We start from the raw sequence: 18,206 nt of genomic DNA on the forward strand, positions 1-18,206 counted from the left end.
AATGTAATGATGTGGAAAGCGACAGGCATATTTATTTATTTATTTATTTATTAAATTTTTATACCGCCCTTCTCCCGAAGGACTCAGGGCGGTGTACAGGGCAATAAATATCAAAATGTAAATACAAAAGTTAAAAAAGAGATTAAAAAGAATTAAATAATTATGCCCAATAATACAATACTAAAAATGTGTTAAAACTAAATCCAACCCCAAACCCATCAGGCCAGGCCAGATTGTTCAAATAAATAATAAATATCTTGGTATGCCCATGTGGTAGCCATGCTTTACAAGTTGTACTAGTTGCCAGTATGCTTCTGAATGCAGATCAAGGTGCTGGTCATCACCTATAAAGCTCTACATGGCATAGGGTCACGTTATGTGATGGATTACCTAATCCCCATGGTTTCTTCTGAAAGAGTTGGAGTACTTGGGTTTTCTTCATTAAATGCTGCGTCTACTGGTACCTAGGAAGTTTGTGTTTTCTGTAATGGCACCTGAATAAGATCCCCTCCCCAGAAATCTATCTGGCTCCCACCCTGTTGGCATTAAGTTAAATCTTGAACACCTAGGCCTAGATAGCTGTAACCTCTTGTTAGATTTCTATTCTTCTGTACAGAGCTACCAGATCTCATCTAAATCTGTTTATATTTTTTTTAGTTATGTTGTGACCTACCCTGATTCAGGTGGTCTCCAAATTGAATTAAATAATTAAAATTAAATAGAAAGAAAATGTAACTTAAAATTGTATAATAAACAGGCAACCAAGCTTACAATATTTAAACACTAAAGCAACACTAACAACATAATCCTTTCTAAATCAGCACTGTGTTAGGCTTTGCTTAAAGCAATTTTTGACTGTGTGCTAAAAATTACCAAGAACCCAGAGGACAAGGAACTGCACAATCAGTATGGCTTTGATTGCTGAATGAAGTATCCAGACAAATTTCCATTCAGGAGGTAATTTTTAAGATACTATGATCTATGGCCATTTTGGGTCTTAAAGATTAAAATATCAAATTGTGCCCAAAACCAAAGAAGCAATCAACATTGCTAAGGCACGCACTAGCCAAAATGATGGAATATATTATTTTGCATGTAGCAAGTCCCTGCTTCATCCCTTTCATTGCAAAATAAAGAGATAATGACATAATGATACTGAGATACTATTAATAAGAACACACAATGCCAAGCTGGAAGAACAATCTGTCTGATCTGCTACAATGCAGCTTTCAGAGTTTTAATAATCCTGAAATGACTGTTCAGAATATTTCTGGCCATATGGATTCTTCCACTTGAGCCAATTGATATATCCAAGATGAAAGCTCACAACAGGCATCTGATATTTAAAGGGAACCCAAAACAAGATCAACAATCAGTCCTGAAATAGCACACTGCTCCCATTTTATCAGAAAAACATTTAATTTGCTTATTTTCTTTGCATCCTTCACCATATTTTATGATTTTACGCTGATTAAGTAAGCATGGGAAGAAACGATGGCACATCAAAAAACAAACAAGAGAGTAAGTCCTCCCCATTCAGCCAAAACACTGAGAAGCAAATCAACAGATACTCTTAAACTGAGATTTTTCTGAAGTAAATATAAATATGTACACCAAATTAGGCTACATAAAGAATTCATCCATGAAAAATGTCCTTCATATATACAAAAGTACTTAGAATGGCATCCTTAGATCACAGAACTTGTTATTATCAAAAGTAATTTAATAATATTTAAATAAATTATTTAGAGCAATGTTTCTCAATCTCAGTGACTAAGATGTATGGATTTCAAATCCCAGAATTCTCTAGTAAGCAAGATGCTGAGATTGAGAAACACTGGTTTAAAGAATAGGTTCACAGTACTTGATGCACTAAAGCATTATCAGGGAAAATACCTCTTTTTGGGTCTCCTTGTTTTGTTCAGCCTCAATGTCAATAGGGTTATTTCCATTTGCTTCTTCCATTTCATCCTCACTGAAAATAAATAAGACAATACCAAATTATTTCTCTGTGAAGACTGCTAGAAGTCCCCAGGTAGATACATTTTTTAAAAAAAATCTACATTTTATTTTGTTTATTGCATATATCTTATATATTTTTACACATCAAAATTTAAAAAAATGTGATCAGCATAAGTTTCCAGAGGAGAAGTTTAAACTGAGGATATAATGTTGATATACAATTTAAGGTGATGTGATCATAAAATGAAAGTAATTTTGGTGTAGCGGTTAAGGATCAGGCTAGAAACTGAGAGACAATGAGTTCTAGTCCTGCCTTGGGAATGAAGCCACCTGGGTGACCTTGATCCAGTCACTTTCTCTCAGCCCTGGGAAGGAAACAATGGCAAACCACTTCTGAAAAACCTTGCCAAAAAACTGCAAGGATTTATCCAGGCAGTCTCTGAGAATCGGAGACAACTGAACACCACCAGCCCCCCCCCCAAATCATAAAATTGAAGCACAAATGACAGGTTAAGCGACACTCTGATAATTTTACAATAAATAGCAGGATAGATAGAATTCTTTGAATTACCATCTGTTCTGTTATATATTGGAAAAAATATAACATCGCTGAAAAGCCTATTGCTCAAGTGTTGATTCAGAACAGAAGTTTTCAGCCTTCAACAATAGTTGCTTTTATCCTTTATTAGTTTTTATTTTTATAAAAATGTTTTCTTGCACTACTGCTTCACAAGCCTCTGAGTTATTCTTTTCAAGGGGTATGTCAAGTAGACATAAACACCCCAATACTCTGTATTTTATCTCCTTGAATAAATCAAGTACAAGAGTTCAGCACAACTATTGCTATTGTAACTACCAAAAGTCTTATACTTCTGACAGTCTATAAATCTAATAAAGAAAACAAATAAATGACTTCCTGTGGAATAGCCTATTTATTAAAATCACATATGTTCTCTCCTTCCTTTTTATAAATGTCAGATTATACCTGCTAGGGAGCATATGCTGAGCAATATGCCCAGCTATGTGCATGTGTTTCTTTTGGCTGAGAAAAAATACATTTGGTTAATAATAAGTAAGAAATAATAGTCGTTTCAGGAAATGGAAACAATGCTGAATTTGAGATGACAAGTAGCCCCTGATTGGAATATTTTATTTATTTACATTTTTAATCTGCTGTATAACCATTTTAAAACTAACCATCACTACCACAAGGTAAATTGCTACTTTAAGCATTGCACTTAGATGACTATCATACTAGATTGTGGAATGATCTTAAATGACTGAAAAATAGAACCTCGGCAAATAACTGTGTTTTATAACAAAATGGAGCTATCCTTATCATCTTCATCATCATCCTTTTAGCCAGCTAGTGCAAAATCCTGCCACAAGTCTACTGTGAGCATACTTTATGTAATGTAGACAATATTATATACATAGATTGATCTAACAGGTCTGATGAAAAAACTGCCAAGGCTACATTTACCACATGGGCAAGTCTAAAGTTCTGATAGGGAAAGTGGGGATCAAGATGCAAGCATTTTCTTACAATTATAATTAATTAGAATACAATATGAATCCATCCATAAGATTATAGTTTCTGCATTGGATTAAATTCTGTGGATGGATAGATGGATGGATGGATGGATAGATAGATATAAACAAACTAAGCGAATACTGGGATGGAATAAGAAAAACTAAAACAGTTTTTATTGCTAAAAGATCAAGCTTTCGTTGGCTAACGTCGTCAGGATGGAAACGCTGGGGTGGGGAGATCGCGTTTATACTGTTGGTGTTTGCACTCTGCTCATGGAGCGCGTCACTGATCTGTTTGTTGAGGTCAGCCGTATTTCTTTGAGCTGTCGCGCATCTGTTTTGGGGGGATGTAGTTGTCTCTGGGTACCTGTTGTCAAAAGTGAATTGCTGATAGTTCCATGTGTTGTAGCCATAGCTCTAGTCACTGCCCGTGTTCTCATACCAGAGGTTCTAAATGGTTGTTGCTCTTCTTCCCTGAGTTCTACATTGCAGGGTGGTTGTGTGTTGGCAGTTAGCCAACAAAAGCTTGATCTTTTAGCAATAAAAACTGCTTTAGTTTTTATTATTCCATCCCAGTGTTCGCTTAATTTAATTTAAACATGCCTGGGATTCGCATTTTTAATCTTATCAAGGAATATGTGTGTGTGTGTGCGTGTGTATTCCAAATATGAAATTAAGTATAATTTACATTTTCTATTCTTCTATGGAAGGAATTGCTCATAATTTCCAATGAAAAATATAGAGTATCAGCAGCTATTACTAAGCCATGTTACAGTATATTTCTGCCCAACCCCAGAGTCAGGCATTTCTTATTCAGTAAAGAATTAAGCCTTTTGTTGTGGTACCCAGACTACTGAATACTACCACTACCACCACCCCTTTGTAGAAATAAAGCCTGGATTAACATTATTACAATTCAGTTACATGGTGAAGAAATTTATGTTCAAACTGGCATTTAATCTCATTTGATTATTCTGTTTATTACTTATTATAAACTGTTACATTGTTTTATGGATTATATCTATGAATTCCTACAATGCACATTTATAGTTACTGAGACTCATACACATACAAGTTAATTTGCTGGCCAGAAACCTTTCTGTTTGTAGACTGGGTTTTCCCACAAGGATGAAATCAGTAAATATTACATCTCCGCAGGTTCTCAATCTGTCAGTGATACCTGCTTGGGGGTAGGGTGGGGGATGTCATAAGTAAAAATGAAAGTTGTCCTAATTGGTGGGGAGGTTAATGTATGCAGAGCATAATCATTGCCCAAATATGTTCCCGTTCTGCCTGTGCCAAGCAAGTTTCCAAGAGAGCTCCAGTTCTGTGTGCGCAAGCTTCTTTGCTTGCACTTGGAAAGCTATAGGATACAGGCAGTCCTTGATTCATGCCTAGTCACATAACAACCGTTTGAAGTTACAAGAGACTTCAAAAAAGCTACTTACCATCTACCCTCAGAGTTAAAACTGCTGTACCCTGGCCCCTACGGCCACATGATTGCATTTAGGGCACTTGGCAACTGGCTTGCATTTATGACTGGTTGCAGCATCTCACAGTCATGCGACTATAAATTTGTGACTTTAAAGAAGAATATTTGTAGCTCAGGTTTGAAACGAGGTATCCTTGGTGCCCTCTGCGCCTGACGGTTTTCTTGCAGAGGTTTCATTACCCAAACTAGATTAATCTCATCAGTGCTGATGATATTACCTAGTTTGGGTAAGGAAACGTCTGCAAGAAAACAACCAAGCTCAGAGAGTACCAAGGACCCCTCAATTTGTGAGTTTTTTCCTGTTTTTGGCAAAAAAACAAAAACAACCATCGGATATATTGGATTTGCTTAACCACGTGATTCACTTAATGACCACATTCACATTCACTTCATGTCTAAGTCATGTAGTGCCTCAGCTTATGACTGGAATGACTTATGGCCAAAATTCTAGGCTCCACTGTGGTCATAAGGTAAGGACTATCCTCTTGCTCTGCCTGTACTTGCCCAGCGAGGGAGATTTGAAGGAAGGGCTGTGATTAGAGGATGGTTTCCTACATAGTGGTGGCCTTTGTTATAGCATCTACTGTTTCAGCAATTTTTGTCATTTCTGTGGAATAAAGTTCAGTATTAAAGAAGTTAGTAAACGTGAATGTATCCATTTAGATTGTTCATTATTGTTTTATTTCTGTAACTTTTAAAAGTGAGAAAGCTTTTAAAATTAAGGTAAGGCAAGTTTAAAAATGACAGATGCATCAGTAATGCCAATAAAAATAAGCCTATGTCAAGAACGTATGATGGTGGTTACATATATTTTGGTTTCAGAAATATTTTTGGAGAAAAACAATCTCAGTGTGTTATTTCTTAGAAAAAGCTATTTGTTGAGATTGTGAAGCCAGGTATAAATTGCTAATAAAGCTCAACTCCCCTCCACCCCCATCTTTCAGATATATTTTTGTTTGCTTTCCAAAATGAAAAAAAAACCCAAAGCATATGATGAAATATGAAACAGTTGGATTTTTAAAGGCAAGATTAAATCCTGACACAGAGTAATATTAGCCTGTCTCTCCACTCTATCAATAGCAATAGAACTTATATACCACCCCATAGTGCTTTACAGTATTCTCTGGGCGGTTTACAATGTCAACATATTGCCCTCCAAAATCTGGGCCCTCATTGTATCAACTTTGGAAGGATGGAAGGCTGAGTCAACCCTGATCCCTTCAGAATCCAACTCTGGACTGTGGACAGAGTTAGCCTGCAGTACTGCAGCTTAACCACCGAGCCACCAGGTGGAATGGGATAACATGCCACGGCCAACCTGCCACAGCCAACTCACTGCTGCCAATTTGCCATGACCAACTTGCCATGGCCAGTCACCACAGCCACTTACAATTCACCATGGCTAATTCGCCATGGGAAAACTCATTGCAGGATAATTTAACAATCTTATTTATTTAAAATAATTAAACATTTTTTTGAATTTTTGTCATTTACAGTTCATTTTGTCCCTTCTTTTGCATCCAATAATGACCAATAATCTCACCTTATATAAAGGAGCTTTCCATGAGACCAAAATTGACTTTAAAATACAAATAATAAGTGTTATACACAACCAAGCTAGCTACTCAAACCTCTAGAATTTAAGATAAGATAACCTTTATTGTCATTTTTTTTTTACTGTGGGCACAACAGCACACATCAAAAATGAAATTTAGTTGCACATACATGACAGACACCTAAACATACTATAAACAATCTATGTATAGACCCACCCCCCTATATATACATAACAAATAAATATTAAATACTGTCCATCTTGAATATATAACAGAAGGAGGAAGCTTGAGAGTTCACAAGGTTAATGCTATATGGAATGAAACTATGGCTGAAATTGGATGTTCTGCTGCAGATACCACAAAGCCTCCTCCCAGAAAGTAACAAGGAAAACAGGTCGTGAAGAAAATGTGTAGTGTCCCAGATAATCTTACAGACCCTGATCAAGTAACGCTTCTGTGCTATGTCCTGGATGGGAGGGAGGGAACTGCCAATAATCTTTTCGGCCATCCTCACCACTCTCTGCACCGCCTTCCTGTCTGAAGCAGTGATGCTTCCAAACCAGACTGTGATGCTATATGACATGATGCTCCCGATCGTTTCCCTGTAGAGAGTGGTCAGGACATGGGAAGGAAGATGTGCTTTTCTCATGCGACGCAGAAAATGCAGGCGCTGCTGTGCCTGCTTCATCAGTTTCTCACTGTTGAGAGATCAAGACAGCCTACTCGTTAGCTGCACACCCAGGAATTTTATGCTGGTAACCATCTCCACAGGTGAATCATTAATGCACAGAGAAGTGTGGCTGTGCCTGCCTTTTCTGAAATTGCCAATGATCTCTTTGGTTTTCCCAGTATTTAAAACTAGGCTGTTTTCCTTTTTTTTAATTGAAAAGTTTATTGAATGTACATTTAAAAACAAAAGTGGACATGTTTTCCTTACACCAGTTCACCAATCCCTCAACCTCCTTACGATAAGCTTCCTCATTGTCATCATGAATAAGGCCCACTACTGTTGTATCATCTGCGAACTTCACAATATGGTTGGTGGCAAACCTAGCACAACAGTCATGGATCAGCAGGGTGAACAGCAGTGGATTTAGGACCAACACTATCAACTGTGTTTAAAATAATAAATTATTGTTTATGGACAGATTTGCTAGTTTTTGCTGATTATTACATTGAGATTAATGTGTTTTAGAGTCCAAAAAAGTCAGCATATATAAAAAGGGTATGCTGCTTCAATCCACTAACAGCCTCAGTTAAAGACATGGGTATATTGTGAACTTTTCAGAGATGGCATACTAAGCATTTTCAGAGATGCCTCAAAATCTGAGGAAGATGCAGCACTTGTCTAAGTTAATTTAAATCTTTATCCTGAACTGTATTTTATATTAAAATTACATATATTCTAACCATGAGACAGCACTTCTATCTTAGATATACTGTTGAAGGGAGCATTCATAATATAATAGCACTATTTGTAATACATGTGTAAGATTCAGATTCAATGAACAGGCATATCTTTCCAACAATCCATGAAAGTAAAAAGATTTTGCAGAAGCCTATGTGATGTAAACAGTTATGTGCAATTAATCTTTTTTTATAATTGCTTCTACAACCTACAACATTAGTGTTTTTACTGCTGCTCTTTTAAAGCTCTTATTTAAGTTTTCAGTCTAATATGAAAACAGGTAATGACTCATACAACAATGGTTAAGAAAGAAGTAGTTACTAAGATTAACTAATATTAGCCTTCATAAATGAACAACAATTTAGCACCATTTTTCCCCTTCTTATTGTACTAACCTAACAATTCATTTTTATTTTTTTAAATTTTTTTAAAAATTTTTAAAATGGGCCTAACCATTAATTGCCAATACATGGGAAGAGAAAGAGTAGACAGACAGAAAATACTGGATCATTTCTTAGTCATTAGCAGAAATGAAGGAAATCTGAAATTCCAAAGAAAGTACAGGTGAAACTCGAAAAATTAGAATATCGTGCAAAAGTTCATTTATTTCAGTAATGCAACTTAAAAGGGGAAACTAATATATGAGATAGACTCATTACATGCAAAGCAAGATAGTTCAAGCCGTGATTTGTCATAATTGTGATGATTATAGCGTACAGCTCATGAAAACCCCAAATCCACAATCTCAGAAAATTAGAATATTACATGCAATCAATAAAACAAGGAGTGTACATAGAACAGTATCGGACCTCTGAAAAGTATAAGCATGCATATGTACTCAGTACTTGGTTTGCGCCCCTTTTGCAGCAATTACTGCCTCAATGCGGCGTGGCATGGAAGCTATCAGCCTGTGGCACTGCTGAGGTGTTATGGAAGACCAGGATGCTTCAATAGCGGCCTTCAGCTCTTCTGCATTGTTCGGTCTCATGTCTCTCATCTTTCTCTTGGCAAAGCCCCATAGATTCTCTATGGGGTTCAGGTCAGGTGAGTTTGCTGGCCAATCAAGCACAGTAATCCCACGGTCATTGAACCAGGTTTTGCTGCTTTTGGCAGTGTGGGCAGGTGCCAAGTCCTGCTGGAAAATGAAGTCAGAATCCCCATAAAGCTTGTCTGCAGAAGGAAGCATGAAGTACTCCAAAATCTCCTGGTAGACGGCTGCGTTGACCCTGGACTTAATGAAGCACAGTGGACCAACACCAGCAGATGACATGGCTCCCCAAATCAACACAGACTGTGGAAACTTCACACTGGACTTCAAGCATCTTGCAGTGTGTGCCTGTCCATTCTTCCTCCAGACTCTGGGTCCTTGGTTTCCAAATTAGATGCAAAAGTTGCTCTCATCAGAAAAGAGGACTTTGGACCACTGAGCAACAGACCAAGTCTGTTTTTCTTTAGCCCAGGTAAGACGCTTCTGACATTGTTTGTTGTTCAGGAGTGGCTCTGAGAAGAGGAATATGACATTTGAAGCCCATGTCCAGGATCCGTCTGTGTGTGGTGGCTCTTGATGCACTGACTGCAGCCTCAGTCCACTCCTTGTGAAAGTCCCCAACACTTTTGAATGGCCTTTTCCTGACAATCCTCTCCAGGCTGCGGTCATCCCTGCTGCTTGTGCACCTTTTTCTTCCACACTTTTCCCTTCCACATAACTTTCTATTAATGTGCTTTGATACAGCACTTTGGGAACATCCAAATTCTTTTGCAATTACCTTTTGAGGCTTTCCCTCCTTATGGAGGGTGTCAATGATGGTTTTCTGCACAACTGTCAGGTCAGCAGTCTTCCCCATGATTGTGATTCCTACTGAACCAGACTGAGAGACCATTTAAAGGCTCAGGAACCCTTTGCAGGTGTTATGGCTTAATTAGCTGATTAGAGTGGGACACTTTGAGCCTAGAATATTGCACCTTTTCACAATATTCTAATTTTCTGAGATTGTGGATTTGGGGTTTTCATGAGGTGTACGCCATAATCATCACAATTATGACAAATCACATCTTGAACTATCTTGCTTTGCATGAAATGAGTCTATCTCATATATTAGTTTCCCCTTTTAAGTTGCATTACTGAAATAAATGAACTTTTGCATGATATTCTAATTTTTCGAGTTTCACCTGTATACACAATTTCAGTTTTGGAAGTGATATTCAACACTAATTTTACTTAGACTGAATATCTGGGGCAAAATTAATAATTTAAAAACAAATGATACTGGTACTTACCTTTAAAGCCCTACATGGCTTAGGCCCGGGATACTTGCAGGACCATCTGCTACCGGGAACGAATTCCCATCGCCCAGTACGCTCACACAGAGAAGGCCTCCTCAGGGTACCGTCGGCTAGACAATGTCGGCTGGCGAACCCCAGGGGAAGGGCCTTCTCTATGGGAGCGCCAGTCCTATGGAATCAGCTCCCCCCTGAGCTTCGGATGGCCCAAGATCTCCAGTCCTTTCGCCGCGGCCTCAAAACACTCCTTTTCCACCTGGCTGACCTGGACTGACAGGCATTTTAATTATGTTTACAATTTTTAATTTATTTTTAATTTTTAATTTTAATTTATTGCACAGATGACTTTAATTTTAATTTTATCTTAATTTCTGTACTTATTATGTTATTGTTGTTAGCCGCCCTGAGTCCTTCGGGAGATAGGGCAGGATATAAGTCCCATTAATAAATAAATAAATAATTGCAGTAGTCAAGACGAGAGGTCACGAGCGCATGAGTGACCGTACGTAAGGCATCCCGGTCTAGATAGGGCCGCAACTGATAATTCCCATTATCAGTGAAGATTTAAATTTATAACTTCTTCCTCGACTTAATAAAATAGCATGTTTTGACTTTTAGGCCATTCTGGAATCTATATTTTACACTTTGATGAGAAAAAAAATATAGGTGGTTAAGTGCCCAAGATGGAACTACAACTCATGGTCTCCTGGTTGTAGCCTGATGCCTTAATTACTATACCAAACTGGCTCTGATATAAAATAACCATCTTATAACTGATTATAACAAATTAGCATTTCCAGCATATGAACATAATGGAAGATCATTTTGTATGCCATATTTCTATAGAATAAATTATTAATTAAACAAAAAACATTACTTTGCTTCTATTGGATATCTATGTGTCTTTTTAGAAAGAAATCAGCTCATTCTTAGTGATATAGTACTCAAAACAGAACGGTGGTTCATGTAATGAACTGCTAAGCTTGTAAGCCGCCCTGAGTCTTCGGAGAAGGGCGGGATAAAAATGGAATTTAAAAAAAAATAATAATAATGTGGCTGGTACTTTCACATACTGATTCTATTTTGCAAGTATTCAGATGTTGTTATTTCTTATGTTCTTTTGAATTATATACTAACAATTTGGAATCAAACAATGTAAGTCCATATTACATATTCTATGATCACTGAATAATTCATATTGATCTATCTATCTATCTATCTATCTATCTATCTATCTATCTATCTATCTATCTATTAAATTTATTTGCTGCCCATCTCACCGTGGGTGGATTACAACAATAAAATGGGAAAAAGTGCAAAATGTAAAATAACAAGTCTGGGGAATCAGAGGAGGAGGAGGTGCCTGGGGAGCCATCAGAGTCAGAGGAAGACTCTGATGAGATCCAGGACTTACAATCTGATGAAGAACCTGGCCCCTCCACTCGTGCTCAGGATGAGACTCAGATGTGCTGGGAAGCTGAGTCAGACTTTGAGGATGCACAGTTGGAAGACATTATAGATGCTCACAAACGCTGACAGGTTACAAGAGCAGGACAGAGGGAGGCAATGGGGCAGCTCCAGGGGAGGAGGAGAAGGCATTGAGAAGCCATACCTTGGGGGTGCATAATAAAAAGGGAAGGTGTGGGCAGTGCTGGTTGCTGAAGGCAATCATTTGCAAAGGACTCCAGTTTCAAGGTATCATGTTTTGTTTGCTTTGCTTGGGAACTATTTCCTGTTTGACTTGTGCTCTGTTTTGCTTTTGAACGTGTTCTGTTGCTTTTGCTTTTGGGACAATTATCAGGTCTGTAACTCAAATAAAAGGGGTTGGTTTTCCAGCCTACTTGTTAAAAAGAGGGATTTGTCTTTGTGAAGTAACAAAGAAGTACATAGGCTGGGACAGAACAGTTAGTTAGTCCAGCAACCACCTCTAATGATGTACTCCCCTGCTGGGCCCCCAGGTCAATAGGCAGAGCCAAGTCTTCAGGCCATTGCGGAAGGGTGGGAGAGTAGGGACAAACCTCACTCGAGGGGACAGAATGTTCCAGAGGGAACGCAAGGTTATACAGAATATTCTGAAGAACTCAGAAAATTTGAACACTCATTTTCTGACCTGGAATTCTGCTTGTAGGACTATTTACAAATTTATTAGAGTGTGTGTATAAGTTTGTGTGTGCTAATATATTAACTCTACATATATAATAGTTAATGACAGTGTAGTATTGTGAATAAGGTGTTAGGCTGGGAAAACATATGTTCTAGTCCACCCTTGGAACTGGGTGATATTGGGCCAATCACTCACAAGCAACCATAGAGTGTGAAATTGAATAACATCTACGAACTGCACTAGACCAGCATGGCCCATCACAATCTATGAAGAGGCCATTATCTTGGTGATAATTTACATGTTTAGTTTCCTTTTTCCTATTGTTCAGTAAACAATTAGGTAAATTAACTGCATAACATGATGTAAAGCTGTAAAGTTAAACTTTGTTTAGGACATCAAGGTGTACTTTGTGGGCTTCTCTCTCTTCCTTTGAGCAAAATAAATTAATTAAAAAGGATAACATTTTAAAGGGAACGGTTCATGTACTTCTGCTTGGAAACTGATTGTTAAAGAGCTATGTAATCATTATGATTGCCACCCAATGAAGGTGAAATGAACTAATACATATGCAGGATTATATTCTATCTGAGTGGAGAATCAATGTCCCTATTCCACTGGTATTATTCACATTGTAATTGCAGAGCTATTCCTTCAATCTGCAAATTTCATCAATTACTGCTATTGCAACAGTAATGGGCAGTATAGAAATTTGACAAATAAAAAAACTGTCCTTTTTCTTTGGATTCTCAAGTGTCCTTTTTCTTTGGATTCTTCAAGAACAACTTGAAGAATCTGAAGAATGGCTGGCTATAAAGTAGAAATCAAGAATTGCATATAACATTTTAGACAAAGAAATGTTTTTGTCTGTGCAGTCTGGATTAATTTAGACTACTTGTATATTTAACCATGTATTTGCCAAATTGTTGACAGATTAGGTTTAGAGACCATAATTTTAACTAAAAAAAATTTTCTAGTCTTTAGTAATAACTAAACTTTGTTGATCTATGAAAGTGTAGAATACTATATAAGTCTGCAATTTTCCTCTGCAATAACCAATAATTGTGAGCTTAGTAAGCAATGTGGTAGTGGGGGTACTGGTATTTTTGAACTAAAGTTCTAAATTTACAAGAAGTTGAATATAATAAAATGCAACATGCAACTATCCAGGTGATTTATTTCTCAGAATAATCGTTTGGTGAGAAATATAAGGCAGATGTATATTAATTTATAAGTCAAACTCTCAATGGTATGAACAGCTGTATAATAGATCTAATTACTGAGAGAGACAGAGCTGGTAGACATATATTAGAGTATTTAACTAGGATCCCTGCACTGAGCAGTGGATTCAACAGATTTTCAGCTCCATGAGTCACTGGATTCATCTGCTTCACCTTCAACTCCCAAGAATTCTCATGGAGAGGCAATTCAAATAACCTTAATGAAGAAATATAATCATTATTATTACTACTACTACTACTATTATTACTATTATTATTATTATTATTATTATTACTGTAATAATAATAATAATAATAATAATAATAATAATAATAATAATAATAATATGCAAAACATATTACTTCAAATAGGAATATCAATTCTGTTCCAAAAGTTTAAAGAAATTACAAAAAGAGGTAATTGTTTAAAATTTGAAAAATAGTTTAAAGGGGTGCTTAAGTATCATCCATATTTTAGCAAATGCAAAACATTTTAGTCTATTAAAATTTAAATCCCCCAAATGGCTTACTTTCCCACTTCTACTTTGTGTTCTAACTGTTCTATTAGTCATCTGAGAAAACATGTGTCCTGACCTGCCTAATGGAATCTTATTTTATGATATCTTTTAGGTATTCTTGCTAATGAAAGGAAGTATCAATTCAATGATCTAGCTAGGAAGATTTGCTTATTGCTATTAGAAGAAACAGTATAACTAACAATTCTATACAGATTTTTCCTTCAGTGATTGGCAACCATACATGACAGGTTACAATCTTAATGACAAAGTGCCAATTTCAATATTTGTTTTCAGATAAACTGGCTTGTTTGCTGAATTTCAGCTATCTTTCAGCTATTAAACCAGAAACAGATCTCCCTCGCAAGCTTATTTAATGTCTAAAATATATGTACCCGTATTTGTGGCTTTCAATTACCAAACCAACTACATCCTAAGCCTGCAGTTTATGTATTTTATGAATGCGAGCACATATGTGCCAGGTTGGCCCCTTTCCCAAAACTGTGCAAATGGAATCACCATCTCCATAGCAACAAGCTCTCATTTTGAATCAATATTCCTGCACTGAAAGAACACAGTATTAATATAAAGTCCAGGTGCTGGCAGATCGTCATGGATTCTTTAAGTCCAAACCTATAGCAAATTGCTTGTAAATCAAATTAAATTTATGAGATAATTTAATTCTACACAATGAGCAGCATACATATAAAAAAGACCCACAGGAGACAGTAAAGTTTTATTAAGATGATTCCCATTCAAAAATTTTGGTTATATGATGCAAGCTTACAAATGCCATGAAAAAGGTATTGGTATAATTATTACTCAGAATTAAAAATTCAAATGACTAAGCCTTTTGCCTGTGATGATAAATTTTAAGATTTATTTTAAAAAGGTTATGACTGTTCTTGCTTACGACTAACGTCTAATCCTCCAAATGAAGTTCCCTTTCCCTCTGTTCATGGTATACATAATGAAGATAAGATGAAATACAGAAGTCAAATTAAACATAGTTTCCCATGTGGCTACCAACTCCCAGAACAACCATCATTTAAAATACTTTTTAATATACTGGTTTCTTCCAAAGCTGATCATCACAGTTTAGATGAACAGGAACTTGCTTATCAAGATACAGTATAAGTTGACTGATGCATTAATACAAAGGAAAAAAGGAACACTGCATAGCAAAGAGTTTGGTCATATCTTGAGTGAGCAACAATTCACAGAGCTCTTTTCTTATAGAGCATTTCTGGCATGGGAATAGAACACGTGAGTGGAAAAATCATATGGGGAAAAATCATAACAAAGCCTGGAACAAAAATGCCTGGAGTTTAAACCTGCAGACAATCCACATGAGCAATTCAATATCAATTGGGATCCTGAATCAATGTTCTGGATAATGTTAAGACAATCTCTGTTAATTTGTTTGTATTATTGAAAAGAGTTCTATGCAAGACTTTAGGGAATGGATTTGTTGGAACTTGTTTGGGAGGAATGGAGCAACAAGTAATTCTTCCTGCACAATAGTCAAGCACATAGTCTCTGCAATCAACATGAATATGAACATCAGATACTTCAACATTGAGTTATGTGATGTCCTTCCATGAATTAGGATGCAATAAAACCACTCAGCTAGTGATGTGTTCAACCAGGAAAAATACCAATATAGCAGCATTACACTGCTTACCACACTAAACCTAAGCAGAAGTGTGAATTATAGAAGACTATCTTTCTAACATCTGTATACATGATCATAAAAATCAATACATATGCCCAAGTTTCTAAGAAGTTTCAAAGCTGACATTGTAATTATTATGTTTCTTGGAGGAAATGATAGCACAGGTACAATTACTGTATAAAACATGGAACCTTACACACACATTCTTATACAGTAATTATATCTATTCTTATTTACCATTAGAATGGAACAAGCTACAATAGAGCTCAGAATTTTTTAAAAAGTATCTGATGTAGAGAAACACAACAGCAAAGTAGCATTTGTACCCAAAATGTCAGCAGTTTACAAGCTCTTTTCTTTTGCCTGTTCTGAAAAGCGAGATAGCCTCCTGTGTGTTAATTTTCAAAGAGCTAGCTTTGAACAAAACAAAAAGAAGCACAACAAAATTATTGTAGCATAATTCAGATTTCCCCCAACCTATTATCCTCATATGACCTAGAGGGCACCAGTTTGGTGTAGACTTTGGTGGGTTTTTATCTACTACATCAGGTGTCTCTCGAGCAGGTTTACCCATATTTAAGCCATTGGTCTTGAAGATGCACTGAGTGGGCAAGGATGGTATGTAAGCTCGTTTTAATATATAAGATGTGAGTTTCTGCCATCATGTTTTACAGATGTTTTGTTATATTTTATTATGGTTCCATTGCTTCAAAAGGGTGCTGAAAGCCTTTGCCTGCAGCCTCAGAGATTCTTCAAAAGTTTCTGCCATATTTTAATTCTTCATGCAAAAGAAAGTGAACATTATTAAACTCATGGGAAATAACCATTAGAATTATGTGGATCTTTAAAAACAACGTTCCACTCCATCAAATTATATCAGCTACTTGGCTTTGATCTGACTGATAACAGGAGTTCTGTGCATATGGAGCATAAAAGCCTTCAATATTTCATCAAAAGTTAAGTGTGAAGTGCACAATTGCCTCTGCTTACCTTTCTTCCCTTTCTCTTTTTTGCTTTCGTGCATGACGATCCATGACACTTGTTTTGGTTCTTGTCTTTTTCCAGGAGTAGTAAAACTTTACCAAACTTGCTATTGATTTGTCAGGAAGCTGAGGAACACAAAATAACTGTTGAAAAAAGCACACATAGCGATATTGTGTCCAATAGTGATGCTTCTCAGCTATGATCCAGTATGAGCAGAAGCTGGCAATTAGTATCTTGGATTTCAAACAGAGCATCCTATTGCTTTCAAGAAATTAATCTGCTTTCAACAACTCTATTTTTTATTCTAAATCATTTTTTGTGTGAATTCTATAACAAAATAAAATATATGGTACAGATAATCTTTGACTTACAACAGTTCATTTAGTGACTGATCAAAGTTACAATTGCACTGAAAAAAGTGACTATGACTGTTTTTCATACTTAGACTGCTGTGGCATCTCCATGGCCACATGATCAAAATTCATATGCTTGGCAACTGACTCATATTTACGACGAATGCACTTTCCCAGGGTCATCTGACCTTCTGACAAGCAAAATCAATGGGAAAGCCAGATTCACTTAACAACCATGTTACTAACTTAACAACTGCAGTAATTCACTTAACAACTGTGGTAAGAAAGGTGGTAAAACGGGGCAAAACTCACTTAACAAATGCAACAGAATTTGGAGCTCAATTGTGGTCATAAGTCGAGGACTACCTGTAGCAGATGCTCAACAAGAAGCACACGTACATAAATATATGCTCTCAGATTCCCATAGGACGTAAGAATTAGGGTGAAGCTTCTAAAGACATGATTCATCTGAAACTGCTTGCTGTCCCATCATATGAATTCTTCAAATTAATTTTGGTGCCTCTTTCTTTCCTGTTTCGTCACTGGTTTACACTTCCCACAGTCAGTGAGAGATGGCAGTTGCCTATTTGACATTCTCAACATTCTAGTTGAGAATTCTAGCTCCTAAGTCATTTCCAGTATATACAGTGCAAAGTATACATGGCAAACATAGGTTAAAAAATGGTAAAGGAGTCCCTGAGGATCTTACTCCGCTAACCATTGCTGACTATAAGAGGCTGTGCTCATGTCCATTTCAACTTGGCTAGCATGACATCACAGAGGGCTGTTACTTTCCCACCAGTGGTACCTATTTATCTACTCGCATTTGAATGCTTTAGAACTGCTAGGATGGCAGAAGCTGGGGCAAGTAATGGGAGCTCATCCCATTGCGTGGCACTCAGATTTCAAACCTGGATTGCTGGCTTTCAGTCAACAAGCCCAGTATCTTAACCACTGAGTCACCACACTGCCTCAGGCAAATGTAGATATTATGACATACGAAGGCAACTGTTTAAACAGTAAAAAGCAAGTAAAAATACGTATCAGAGAGAATCACTGCTGCTTCCACTTCATTTATCTTTTAGACCGTGATTTGGAGGACTGACTGAATTCAATTATTATTTGCT

At 36.8% G+C, this 18,206-nt stretch overlaps 1 protein-coding gene across 2 annotated transcripts in view; it reads right to left on the reverse strand.

The window, feature by feature from the left end:
- RCOR1 (REST corepressor 1) overlaps positions 1-18,206 on the reverse strand; it is a 170,296-nt gene that overhangs the window by 41,014 nt on the left and 111,076 nt on the right. For both annotated transcript variants that reach the window (XM_081344820.1, XM_081344819.1), the window contains exons 6-7: positions 16,733-16,851; positions 1,897-1,975 (exon numbers count right to left, since the gene is read on the reverse strand). In XM_081344820.1, coding sequence (XP_081200946.1) covers positions 1,897-1,975; positions 16,733-16,851 — 198 coding nt within the window. The remainder of the gene's footprint in view (positions 1-1,896; positions 1,976-16,732; positions 16,852-18,206) is intronic.

The sequence above is a fragment of the Vipera berus genome, assembly GCF_964194415.1.
Source record: "Vipera berus genome assembly, chromosome: 1".
Lineage (NCBI taxonomy): Eukaryota > Metazoa > Chordata > Lepidosauria > Squamata > Viperidae > Vipera > Vipera berus.